The sequence below is a fragment of the Pieris rapae genome, chromosome 1 (assembly GCF_905147795.1).
Source record: "Pieris rapae chromosome 1, ilPieRapa1.1, whole genome shotgun sequence".
NCBI lineage: Eukaryota > Metazoa > Arthropoda > Insecta > Lepidoptera > Pieridae > Pieris > Pieris rapae.
This window is the reverse complement of record NC_059509.1, coordinates 10000001-10013618: the sequence shown is the minus strand read 5'-3', so window position 1 is coordinate 10013618 and position 13618 is coordinate 10000001. Positions and strand designations below refer to the sequence as shown.

The window sequence follows — 13618 nt, the reverse complement described above, 5'->3', positions numbered from 1 at the left end:
TGTATTCTAAAGCAACAAAGTTACTAATTATATTTCAATAATAGGACCTATGAAACAATAGAATTTTGAACGATTTCCTTTGGGATGAGAATAAAAACAATAATGTTTGATTCCTTAATTATTTAATGTTTGAACCTTCGATCAAGATTAAACAATAGGCGCTGTCGTTTCATCCTTTGTTTTACACTTTTTGTCGTTTTTTCTTTTATCAAGAAGAGTATTTTATTGTTGGTTAAATGAGTGTATAAATCTCCTGACATACATTATGATTTATAATATTTACATGCAATTTATTGTATAAGTTTTGTTTTAGGTTTGATTCACAAGCTGAATGTGAGAACCGTTGCCGTGTGGTCAAAGATTCAGCCACTAAAGGACCTTCAACTCTTACTACTCCTTCATCCACTGTGAGTGTTTCATGTAGAACTATAAGGAGTATTTTGAGTTTATATCACGAATTTCGATAATTCGGTATTTTTTTCGTATTAATAAGTTTCTGATTGTATGTCTTTCGCTTTTCTTCTACCTACTGTGTTTTTTTCATTATTTTTTTATTTTAGGGTGAGTGTCGTACTCCCGTTTCTATTCAACCGTGTGGTCCAAACGTGACCACGTATTACTACGACTCTAGAACAGAGGCCTGTGTTGTTGGTGATTTTGGAGCTTGCGGATATGCGAATAGTTACCGCTCCGAAGAGGAATGTGAAAGGCGATGCGGTGCATTCAAAGGACTTGGAGGTTAATTTTTTTTAATAATACAATGCCGATACAAAAAGTTATTCCTTTAAAAATACTGCACTGTGGAAGTCCATGTATATTTGTAATGTTTACTATAATTTTTATGATTATATTATTTGTAGACGTCTGCAATTACCGGTTAGATACTGGCCCATGTATTCACGAAATAGAGAAGTTCTATTGGGATGCGGTATCGGAACTTTGTGTTCCATTTAAATATAGCGGTTGTGATGGCAACCCTAACCGCTTTTCCACCTATGAGGAGTGCCAGGAGATTTGCGGCCAAACTAAACCAGGTGAGAGCTTTGAATTTTTAGGAAACGTTATTGTCGCCCTGCTTTCTGCGTAGTTATTAATAAAATAGACTTCCATTGTACAGAACCACAATGCATGGTCACTGTCTATTGTCACAATTTGTATGCTTATCTTCCTTCATATTAACGCTACAGGAAATATAATTTACTATGTCATGGCTTTTTGCGGGTTGGTTGGGGTTCAGACGAGTGCCTGCAGCCGGTGTCGACGGGCGAGGCTTGCAAGGCGGGGGCTACTCGCCGTTGGTTCTATAGTCAGACCACCGGAGACTGCCTCATCTTTATCTACCTGGGCTGTGGGGGAACTACCAACAACTTCCGCTCCTTCCAAGAATGTAGCGAACGCTGCAACCGGCCGAGATCTGGTACTGTTTGCTAACAGCCGCCTAATTCGCTTTGATCGTGCTATGCTTGTCTTCTTATTCTATTGTCACTTATACACTTACCTTATTTAAATAAAATACTTGTTATTTAAAGATTTCACGTCAGTTATAAGGAAGCTTAAATGTCTATCTCTCTGTCTATATCAGCAACAGTGTTGAAAAAAAACTCATTTGAGGAGTACACCATGTGAAACATCGGACGTTGGAACAGTTTTATAATTTGAAATAACATTATTTTATACCTTTTAATCTGTTTAAAAGTATATGTGTGTCTATACAGGCACTAACTGTGACACGTATGATGCGGAGTGCGAAGCTTTGGAGTGTCCTTTCGGTGTTCAAAGGAATGTCGAAGACAACGGTTGTACACGGTGAGCTAAGATAAAAACAAAAGTTTTAAAGTAGATTTTTTAACATACTAATAATAGTAATCATTTATTTTCTCCCGTGTAACATTTACAACAATAAATAAGATTTCAGTAGAGATGGTATTGGGAGACTGGTTTCCACATTAGACAAGAACCTGTGATAGGCTTCCATTCCGCAGCAAAGTCATATTGAGTGGTAACAAAAAGTATATACATATATGGGTAGGCAAACAAATTTAACGTTTTAAATAAGGAAAGAAAAACAAAACAAAGCAGTTAACTGGTTAGAAGTTAGTAGAAATAAAGTTGTATGGATGTATGTAGGGTGTGTGTACAATATAATGTGACACTCCATAATTCCACAATAAGGCTTAACTCTGTGCATTTCAGTGACATCACATACAAAAACTTTTCTGTGCACAAAATTGATAATTGCGCACAGAAAAGTACTTTGAGTCAAAGGCGTCATAATTCAAGTCATAGAGGCGGTTTGAGTCATGTGGATAAATAAAAAAAAACAAAAAAATTAAATTTGTTGCGTGGTATCCAGTTTAATGTTTTGATAAATAATTCAATTAAGGTAAATTGTTGCGTGTTGTAGATGTCAATGTCTGGATCATCCTTGCGCTAACAAAGACTGCCCGTCGGGACAACGCTGTACCATCACTGGATCTTACAGGGAGCCAAAATCACAAAACATCCACTACACTGTCGACTGTAGACTCGGTGAGATAAGTTTTAATTATGAATTTTCGTAGTTCGATGAGTAGTCCATCATTTAAACCATGTTATTTCCATTATTTGTGAGTTCTTTAAGCTCTTTGTGACAACAACATACTTCAATAATAAATGTGAAAACCATGATTCGTATAACATGAAGTGTGTTAGTAGTAAAATGTACATGATTTATTATTATAATTATTAAAAATAATGTACATTGTATTTTTGATAGCCAAGTGTATATCTTTCTGTTGGTATAAATATATTCTTTAAAAAACTCAAGAGCATAAGACGTCAAGAACGTAAAAAAATAGTAAAACTATATATAATTGAGAACATATTATTTATTGCGACCGTTTTTCAGTAAACAAAACGGGGTCGTGTCCAGTGACAGAATATCCAATAACAACAGAAAGCCAATGCCGACGTGAATGTAATGACGACGCGGACTGTGCGTCGGATCATAAGTGCTGCGAACATGGATGTAGTAATCTCTGCTTGCCGCCTGCTGCCGGACTGCTCAGCACCACGACATATAGCCCTGGTATAAAACCTGATTATTGACATGCCATAATCACCAAATGGGTATATGTATTTCTGTGCTGCCCCACCCAAAGGAGTTAGAGATAGATTGTAAAATTTTTACGCCCAATAATCTAATTGGGGCTATCCTGGGCGCATCTCACTTGTAGTGATTGAATTTAAAGCAAAAAACGGAGTATGGTTCGGTCCGTACTCGCGCATAGGGGGCCGTTCAAGTATTCCGTGGCACTATAGGGGCAGGGGGGTCTTTGATATTCTTATTTCTTGATCACATCAATAGTAATTATTTATTTTTCGCACATATTACCCAAACATTGTCTGCTTATGCAGAGTTAAGAATTCCTCAAACGTAAATCAAATAAAAGCATCAAACTATATCCCTATTCTATAGCCCTAAGATTTCTTTCTTTCTTAATACAGAATCACAGATGCTGCCTGAAGCTCCACGCGCGAACCTAAACGAAACGGAACCCGAAGTGCGAGCAACTGAGGGTGGCAGAGCGACATTGAGATGCCTCTTCCACGGCAATCCGCCTCCTAAGATCACTTGGCGACGAGGAGAGATCACGGTATTTATATTTATGTTTCGTTCATAGTTTTTAGACGATTCATTATCAGAAACAATACACAGGTTAAAATTATTAACAGTAATAGAAAATCATTTTATAACCTAGAAACTGTTTGCCATATTAGTATTTATGGGAAGTATTTTGTAATTTGTTCTTTAATAAATTAATTTATATGTATTGTTAAAAGACATGTTACTTCCCAGTCGAGAATGGGATAGATAAGTTTCTATATCTGTATTAGTCATTTTAAAACAAGTATGTGATTATTGCTAATTCGGCTGGTAAACGAATTCAGGACTGGTTTTTTTATCATGTAACGATGGTTTTATATTCAATATAATTCACGGTCCACGTGTTAATAACAGATTACTGGAGATGTCGATCGCTACCACTTGAAGTCTGATGGTGCTCTCGAAATAGTTTCTCTGTACCGTAATGACTCTGGAGTTTACATCTGTATCGCCCAGAACAGTTTGGGTACAGCCACGCAAGAGGTTAACCTGCAAGTTGAAGGTATGTTTAATATAGAAATTCGAACGAGTAGTAATATTGTTTAATGTGTAACTTCTTGTCAACTTAACAGACTTTGTCTAAATCCCGTTTTATCTAAAAGTATAGTAGTAAAAAGAAGAAAGTAAGTAGGTATATGCTGTTTTATGGTGGTGGATTTGCGCCTATGATCAGTTCTATCACATTTTTTTTAAACTGCTGAGATACGCATCTTGTCAACGGTCATCTAGGTTCAGTGATTAGACTTGCTCGCTTTAGGTTGGAGGAAAAGCTCACCATCCTTCATTCACAATATTATCAACCTTCATGTCTGTCTTCATATATATAGTTGAGACGAAAATAATTCAATAAAATTTTACGCAAATTAAAATGTTTAACTTTTAATAATACAGATAGCAACGAAATAATCCCACCGACACCAGACTGTGCGGAATTACTGAGGGAGTGCGAATCATTACGCAGACAATGTCCGTACGACTTGCTCCACACGTACGTCGGTCACGACTGTGTTCGTTGTTCCTGTCCCCCCCAGTCAGACTACAATCGTTGCGATCCTTTCATAGTGGAGTGTCAGGCGTTAAATTGTCCATATGGCAAACAAAATATTCAAGGAAGCGATGGATGTACTAGGTTAGTATAAAAATTGTAATGTAACTCGTCGTAGTAGAAGACAGTTCAGTTCACACTTAAAATATAAAAACGTTTTCTACTACAGTTTTCCTATAAACTTTCTGAAGCTTTACAGAATGTTTAATTCATTTTAACGGGAATAATGCATTCGATGGTAACATTTGTCTGATTTCTTAAGGAACTCCTCAGGGCTTTAATAATTTAAAGTAAGAAATGTTTGCACTTCTTTTATCTATCGATTTTCTTTATAGGCAAATAAGTAATGATGAGCATTATACACCTTTCAAATTACCATAGAAATGCGATAATATAATGAAATATTATACATTAGATGCCAGTGCAACCCGTCTCCTTGTGATGGCCAACAATGCGCGGTTGGTGAGAAGTGCCAAGTCACACGATTCAGGGACCCAATCTCGAATGAGATACAACATTTCGCGGAATGTAGACAAAGTATGTACTATATTAATAAATGTTTAGTATTAAAATGCATATATGTGTTACTTTGACCGGAAATGATTAAATATATATTTTTCTTAATTTTAATATGTATATTTTACAAAAGACATTATTGGACATATACTCCTCGGAGTGGGACAGTAAAAAAAATCCAAAATAAATTACTATACCAATTGTCGTATTTATTAAACATTTTCTTTTAACGATATAAGAATGTGGTTTTACCTCTAAAGGAGAAAAATAGCTTTAAAAATAATATAAACTATAATATTTCTACAGCGAACAAGACAGGTGTATGTCCAAGAATAAACTCAAGAGAAGACTGTCGTGTAGAATGCCACGATGACTCAGATTGTGTAGGAGTTGGCAAATGTTGTGCCGCTGGTTGCAGCCAGCAGTGTCTGGTACCTGAACCTATACCGGCTACGAGCCCCGCACCTTTAACTACTTTATACATGCCTGGTACTGTAAAAATTGATATTTTTTTAAAGTTTACATAGGCCTTGAAATTTAAATTTAATAATAAAGCTTATGGAACTTATGTTTTTAAGATACTTTAAAACTTACATTTGAAAACATGTAATATGTGTGCACTTAATTAGAAGAAAAATAACCTATTTTAAATTGATTCGATCGAAATTTATTTTAATTCAGGAATATCTCAAGCACCTGAAGTAAACAGCGAAACGGATGCAGAAGTACGTGCAACGGAAGGAGGAAAAGCGACTCTACGATGCCTCTTCCATGGCAACCCACCACCCAAAATTACTTGGCGACGAGGAGAAATCACGGTACTATCTATGTAACAAATTTCTTTAAGCTTAATAACATAAATACTTTTTTTTGCAAATACAAAAAGGTTTTATTACTTGCCATTACGAAAGAAGAATGGCAGTTTTACACATTAGGCCTCTTCTAGCTAGATATTGCGATACTTTACACTTTCTGGTTTACAACATGTTTGATGTCTTCATTTCAAAGCCTTGTTGTTATGCATCTCCTCGGATACTTCAAGATTGAAATTTCTTGAACAGAGAAGGATTCGAATTTAAAATTATACGTAGTTTTGTCAACAGATGGCACCACAGGTTTTCTGCATTCGTAAAATTAATTAATTGCTATCGATAACTTATTCAGTAATTTACTACGTTTTCAGAATCCACCAAAAAAGAGATAACTAACATCGGTTCATCCAATCTTGAGTTATAATTAACCAACACGACTTTTTTTATTATATTTAAATAAAGACCTCGTTAGTATAACAATTTATTTATGTACAGATCGATGGAGATGTTGGTCGTTACCGACTCACTGCTGACGGAGCGCTCGAAATAGTTTCTCTGTATCGCAACGACACCGGAGTTTACATCTGTATCGCTCAAAACAGTCTAGGCACGGCCAGGCAAGAGGTTAACTTGCAGGTCGATGGTGAGTTTTATCACTTACAAGTATTTTTATGTAATTTCGTAACAGAAAGTTGTCATAAAGTCTTTTCAAAAATGACTGGCAGCATTAGAATTTACATCAACTTTCAATTGAATGACATGCACGATCTACGCACAAATCTTCCAATTTCTTTCTTACATAAGTCTTGTTCATAAATATACTATAAGCCTCATGTAGTTAAAGATAGTTTTATTAAGTATTGCTAGTAATAAAAACCAAATATTCAGGTCTATGTGTAACTTATAGTATACTTGTAAATAAGAGGGTTACCATGCTTGCAAACTCTATACTTTTCTTTCCTATTGCTAACAACACAATGGGCGGTAAAATAATTTCTTAAAGCTGTCTCTGTATGTGTATAGTTATCGACATGCGAGATGACTCGCGTGCTAACAACCTCTAATGACATATTTTTGATAACGTAATTACGGTGGAGAAGAAAAATAATGCAACTTGTTGAATTAATTACATAAAGTAGGAATTTGAGCGTCATTCGTTTTATTTTTATGCTGCGCAATCGTTAAATTTATTGTTATTAAAATTTTAATATTTATTTTCATACTGTATAACAAAGCTACTTGTTTACGTTACTGAGATCTTATCCAGATGTTTCAACCGAAAATAAAAAAGTTACAACACTTTGCTTGTATGGTAATGGCCAGTGTTTTTGCAGTATACAGAGATAGTACATTGACTGATCTGGTTGGCGCCAGTCTGCCTCCACACGCCGCGATGTTACCGCTTATTGTGTTTTGTTTTATTTTTGGGTGCGCGGGTGCAACGCAAGGTTTACTAACGTCAAATTAATTAGCCTTCGCATAATATATTCATTCAAAATACATTCCTTTACAAGTCCAAAATGTTCTTAAAGTAATAAACTCGAGTTAAGATTACGTTCTTCGTCTATTTAACGTTTAACGCAAAGGCTAATTAAGATAAGTTTTGTTTTTGAATAGTTCATTAACATGAGTTTGCAGACTGTTTTTGGTCTTGTGATCCTTTGAAATTCTTTGAATAGCGTGTAAAGGACAAAAAAACATCTGCAAGCTCAAGTAGAATAGTTGCTAATAATATGGGCACGGTCAGATCCTGTGGACGGTCCTGCTGGAATCAGCAATGTACCAAATGAGATCATTTATGGAAGCCTGGGTCAACCACTCAATATCCGATGTCTTGCATTTGGCTACCCTCCACCATCCATCTATTGGTACAAAGGCAAAAGTGGACCAATGATTCCATACAGCAGCACACTTTATGAAGCAAGAGGCAATGTTTTACAAATTCGTCAGTTGAACGCAGAGACGCTCGGAGAATATATTTGCCAAGCTTACAATGGTTTCGAAAAACCAGCTGAATGGGCCTTTGAAGTCCAAGAATTGACAGCTAAACCTATTGGAAACGATATAAATCCTCTTTTGTCTCGGCCATACCAAGAAGCGCAAACTGAAGGAACAACTACTACACAGGCGCCTAACATTGAAGTACCTCATTATACTGGTAAGGTCAAGCCTGTTTGGGAAGCTTTTTGCATGTGATTTATTTAGTTTATGCATGCTGCATGGTTTTTATATTGGTACTATTGTATAAAGTATATATCTACAAAATTATAATATTACGTCGTTAGTATTTTACTATATATTTGCATATAGAACTAAGTTAAATAATTATTTAGCGTTTCTTAATATTATGGATGTAATTATGGAAATCGCTGTGATTTTATTGTATCTAAAAATTATATTATACTTATACAGTTTCAACCAATTCACTTGGTAACTGTTCAAACGAAGATACGAGACGCAAGCTTGCCAGTTGTCTGTATTCTCAATACGGGTAGTGATGGCAGTTCTGTCTTCAATGTTAAGTTTTACGCACTTACCCAAAGCGACATCAGTACTGTGACATTTATCCGAAAATCTAAAAATATTATGAGCTACCATTGGAAGTTACAAAGAACCAGATGTGTCCATAAATTTTCTATCTATCTATCTATGTGCACATATTATACTGGGCGAAGAAAACATCGCGAGGAAACAGCTACTGATGAAGTATGATGCTTTTAACATGCGGTATTCATACTAAGCGCCAAAATAGGTAGCGTGGTTTACTCACTGATAACAGATGAATTGTTTTTAAACAAAAATAATTAAAGCAACAAATGATGACATTTGTTTTGTTTCTTATATTAATCATTGAATTACTTAATAATAATGTCATTCTAGTACCTGTGACGACGAGGATCTTAGCTGAAGCGACACAAGTGAGTGCTGGGACAGTGATCACAGTGCCTTGCGAGGTTGACGGATACCCTGTGCCTATAGTTAGATGGTTGAAAGATAATGTTATATTAAGGTCAAGCAATAGAATACAGATTACCGGTGAGTATTCTAATAAAAGAAAGTTACGTACAATTAGTTTGGAATATAAAATAAAAGTTATATAATATTCATACAACAAAAGATATACAAACTTTAACAAAAATTTAATACTTAATATACATATTTATAAAATTGATTTAAGTACAATATATTATAAGCCCAATACAAGAAAGACGTTGGGTTGGCCTGTTGTGGATGTTTTTAAAAAAATAAATTGAATGAATACAGAACTCATGAGTTATTGAACGAAAAACATTTGTATGCAAGCTAAGATAGTCAACTTAGCATACAGAAGACTATAATTGTTTTCTTAATTCACTAACACAGCATAATTTATTACTTACGGCGGCATAGAATCTATTACTTTGGAAGAAAATTATTTATACAGATATGTATAATATATGTACCTAAATTTTATTCATTTATATTATTTCTCTTGCAGAGGCGCGCCTGACGATATCCCACGCGAACACAAACGACACTGGTGAATACGCGTGCGAAGCCAGCAACGGTTACAGTTCGCACTCATCCACAGTCAGGATTATTGTTGAAGGTAACTCATACTAAAGACATTCAAACTGCAGAATTTTATCTGAATCATAGTTAAAAACTTCGAAATTTAAATTCGTATAGTGCAGGTATGATGTTATACATGACATACTATGTATCAATTATTGATATACAAAGACTTTTATTTCCATCACTCGGACAAGATCAAGATCAAACTTAATAAACGCACGCACATTTAATGTTGACTCAATTTTAAGCAGACATCCACTGTGGTTATATATGTCCTGCAAGGCTGCAGTATTTTTGATATAAATTATAAAAAATGCACTTAATAAATTTTTTAACAAATCTACAGGAATGTATATCCCGCCGACTTGCAAGGATAATCCCTTCTTTGCCAATTGTCATCTCATCGTGCGTAGTAACTACTGCCATCACAAATATTATTCACGGTACATTTATTTAATCTAAATGATTGTTAAAACAATACAAAATAAGCATTTGGTTCGAATTTTCACATACTTTATTTTTCTATAGATTCTGTTGCCAATCGTGTGTGGAAGCCGGGCAGCTAGATTCTTCCGAGGTGGAACTGATGCAGAGTGACGATTCCTTCAAAAAGAAGTAGACTATTATAGTGTTTAATCTATACTGTTCAATATATCTTCGATATAAATATGTATAGCTTTTATAGCACGACGAATCAAGATAGTATCGTGTTACGATTATTAAGATGAAATCATTTTACCTTAATTTCAAATTTTAAAAGGGAGGATAAAAACGATACTCTTATATTATTTTATTAAAATAAGACTCAAAACTAAGTATCCATTAAAGCAACTGTTAAATTCAATACCCATGTGCCATATTTATTTAATAAAATGTCAAAACTTATCGGTCAATAATTTTTATTAAATACTATACAACATATTTTTATAAGCCTTATTAATTTGGTGTTAATTAGCTGGATCTAATAATTTGTAACAGGGTAGGTTACATAAGGATAAGATTATGTAAATAATTAAGAATACTTAATGTCACAACTATATAGGACGATTTTTTACTATTTTCAGTCACAATTAGTAAATAATGTATTATGTAAAAGCTATATACAACGCCAGTAAGGTTTCTATTGATTTAATAAGTATATAAGTTATCTATTATGTGAATGTGCAATTAAATTGAGGCCTCATGTTAAATAAGTTATTTATTTCATTTAATTTTAAATGAAATTAAGTTACACTAGGAGAACATAATAATATGAGTCATAATATTTTTTAAGTCAATCGAAAGTGACAAGTGTAAATAATATGAACAAAAATAAACATTTATGATTAATCATGTATTTTATTTAGCGTAGTGTTCCTTTACTCATGTATTACTGTAATATTTTATAATTACTACCTATATACGACGCCTCGCACAGAGATGTTCTAAGGCATACAATAAAGTGCCTAAAAGTAAAATTATATAGGCAAATACACACACTAATGAAAGTTTAAACAATGCGGTAGAACGGACAAGAAAAAAATTCGGCTCTTATAGAAATTACCAAGATAATAATTTAAGGGAAATATCAAGGCAGCCTAGCCTACCATAGGCCGTTCAATTAACAGTTCAGCTTTTTAACTAAAAAGCGCTGTTTAACTAGCGGCCTGAAATATATTTCGTAGTTATAAAATATATAGTTATATAAGAGTTGTAAGTTAATTCTTGGCTAAACGGGACGCTTTACATCGGTAGTGACTAAATAAATGATAAAAAATGTTGGTGGATAACTGTTAGTTTATTAATCTTTGTCATTTAGCAGAAGAAATTAAGAGTTCCATAGAAGTGTGCTTTATATTACACAGACATTTGAAAAACAAAAAATATGTCAGTGCGCTGAGAATGACTCGCAGAAAAAACGAGACAGAGAATTTCACAGAGTTATTTAGGGTTGTTAGAAAAAGTAATTTAACCCTTTTTGGCTCCATGGTTAACTATGTAGGGTATATAACTATATAACGAATCATTGCTGCAATAATATAACCCAGAAACGAAAAATAGTCTATGGCTAGCATTGATCGAACACTTTAATCATGGAGTCACACGGCGACTTCATGCACAGGACAAATCCTAGTCATTTTTAATTTTTTTAGATGATGACGAGGTACAAGATTTTTTTTAAAAGGGAAGAAACTGTATAAAGCAGAAAGGTTACGCCGAAAATAAAATAATATTTAATAAATGATTAATGCGTGAAACTCAGTATTACTTTTTATTGAACAACCTTAGTAAATAAAAGAAATTCAAAATATAAAAGTGATATGCATTAGATACGTGCGACTCGTGAAAATCTACGGTAATTATTACGTAGTTAGACATTGTTAATAATATATCCCGTGTGATGTATTTAAAAATGAATAAAGCGAACAATCGCTAGTTATACAAATACAGATAACATCTGAAGAAAGATTTGACTTATAAATATTATTTACTTCCTATATGTGGAGGTCAGCACTAAAGTTATCTGAAGTCAAAGTAATAAAGTTTCGCATTTGATGACACCCAGAAATACATAATAAAGGATGTACATTTTCATCAAAGTTGAACTCTCATAGTGTAATTTCGCATCAATACATTGACTTTCTTTTTTAACATTTAATATAATGTAGTTGACATAATTAAATGAAAAGTAGGGGCGGGGCAACTGGCGGCTCAAAATGTGATAAAAATTAGATGACATGCTTAAAAACACATAAGAAATTTGGACAAAACGAATTAAACGAAACATTTGAAACATTTGTAAACAGTCAAGTTTTTCCTATTAAATTCAAATTGCGAATTCATTTAATTTCATTTACCATTGTAATAACATAGGTAGACTATACTGGACCGGCTTCAGTGGAATAAATGAAAGAAATGTGTAGTCTAAATATTTCACGAGTTCTCTGAGATATTTCTTAACTCTTGTAGTACTTTTTCTTGTTTTACTGACATATAGTACTTCGCGATCTTAGAACAACGAAACAACGAAAACTTAGAAAAAACGCCCTTTGTACTTACCTACTACTACGTTCGTACTGCGCCATGATATTTGGAAATAACTTGTTCGTTTTCCATTTACCATCTAGTTTTTAAGTAAATGGGGATTTTTATTTTTTAATAACAACCTGTGTACACTTATTATTTGACATCAAATGCAATCTTTCTCCAGTTATCTATCAGCGTCGCGATCAGTTTATATGCAATTGCCTCTGTGAGACAATCTTATTACAAAATGTTGAGAATTGCATTACTCTTGATTATAGTTCAGTCTGTAATATTAGTGGCTTCCGGACCTTACAATGGTTAAGTATTATCTATGTCATTAACATAATTTGTCGGACCATTCCATAACTTTGGGATCCATATCCGCCATATATATTGGTGCAATCAAAAATTAATTCGAAATTAATAATAATCAATTTGTAATAGAATCAATTTAACATAATTTCTGTTGACGTTCATGACTAGAACTCGGTTACCTACTCCTATATGAATAAAGTTATTATGAGTTTGAGTTAGTAAAATAAAATTTTTACGACTTATTTTATCAAAGTTAGTAACGTAAATTAGTTTTAGGTAATAAAAAGATAGTAAGTGCATGAGTGCATGCTTAGCGGTGAAACTTTCGGTTTTCTTATTTATTTCATTAATATTTTTATTTAATTACAATAAATTACTGCATTTACATGTAAAAAGTGACGTAAATCGACGACGTTTTACATGTAGTGAGTGATTTAAAAGGGTGACTTCTCATTCGTGCCCTTGATTTAAGAATTAGTCAATCAGTTAATGTCAATTTAGAATCAATTTTATATATAGTATGTTACCTTGAATTAAAGACATTTAACAACTAAATCAGAGCGCGTTATGACCTGAAATCGGAACGCCTCTGAATGGATTATTAAATATTAAAATTCACTTTAGTATTATCCTGTTTTAGGCCTCCACATACCGTCAGAATGTACAGATAATCCTTTCTTTGCTGATTGTTCACTGGTTGTGCGGAGTAAATTCTGCAACCAC

General features: G+C 33.7%; 1 protein-coding gene and 1 long non-coding RNA gene across 7 annotated transcripts in view; both read left to right on the top strand.

The window, feature by feature from the left end:
• Nucleotides 1–10863, top strand: part of LOC110992012 (papilin) — a 63144-nt gene extending 52281 nt beyond the window's left edge. For 3 of the 6 annotated variants that reach the window (XM_045629802.1, XM_045629807.1, XM_045629801.1), the window contains 19 exons: nucleotides 314–407; nucleotides 561–738; nucleotides 861–1034; nucleotides 1238–1417; nucleotides 1716–1806; nucleotides 2405–2529; nucleotides 2888–3067; nucleotides 3487–3635; nucleotides 4001–4148; nucleotides 4538–4775; nucleotides 5107–5228; nucleotides 5514–5696; nucleotides 5889–6025; nucleotides 6515–6662; nucleotides 7767–8177; nucleotides 8900–9055; nucleotides 9498–9608; nucleotides 9921–10017; nucleotides 10103–10863. In XM_045629802.1, coding sequence (XP_045485758.1) covers nucleotides 314–407; nucleotides 561–738; nucleotides 861–1034; nucleotides 1238–1417; nucleotides 1716–1806; nucleotides 2405–2529; nucleotides 2888–3067; nucleotides 3487–3635; nucleotides 4001–4148; nucleotides 4538–4775; nucleotides 5107–5228; nucleotides 5514–5696; nucleotides 5889–6025; nucleotides 6515–6662; nucleotides 7767–8177; nucleotides 8900–9055; nucleotides 9498–9608; nucleotides 9921–10017; nucleotides 10103–10193 — 3013 coding nt within the window. In that variant the 3' untranslated portion in view covers nucleotides 10194–10863. The remainder of the gene's footprint in view (nucleotides 1–313; nucleotides 408–560; nucleotides 739–860; nucleotides 1035–1237; nucleotides 1418–1715; nucleotides 1807–2404; nucleotides 2530–2887; nucleotides 3068–3486; nucleotides 3636–4000; nucleotides 4149–4537; nucleotides 4776–5106; nucleotides 5229–5513; nucleotides 5697–5888; nucleotides 6026–6514; nucleotides 6663–7766; nucleotides 8178–8899; nucleotides 9056–9497; nucleotides 9609–9920; nucleotides 10018–10102) is intronic. The other 3 variants (XM_045629820.1, XM_045629817.1, XM_022257636.2) reach the window with 2 other exon arrangements.
• A 1895-nt stretch (nucleotides 10864–12758) lies between these two features.
• The window catches only part of LOC123689498, a 1224-nt gene continuing 364 nt past the window's right edge, over nucleotides 12759–13618 (top strand). The window contains exons 1-2 of the long non-coding RNA XR_006750460.1: nucleotides 12759–12897; nucleotides 13536–13618. The exon at nucleotides 13536–13618 is cut by the window's right edge and continues 14 nt beyond it. This is a non-coding gene — a long non-coding RNA (uncharacterized LOC123689498). The remainder of the gene's footprint in view (nucleotides 12898–13535) is intronic.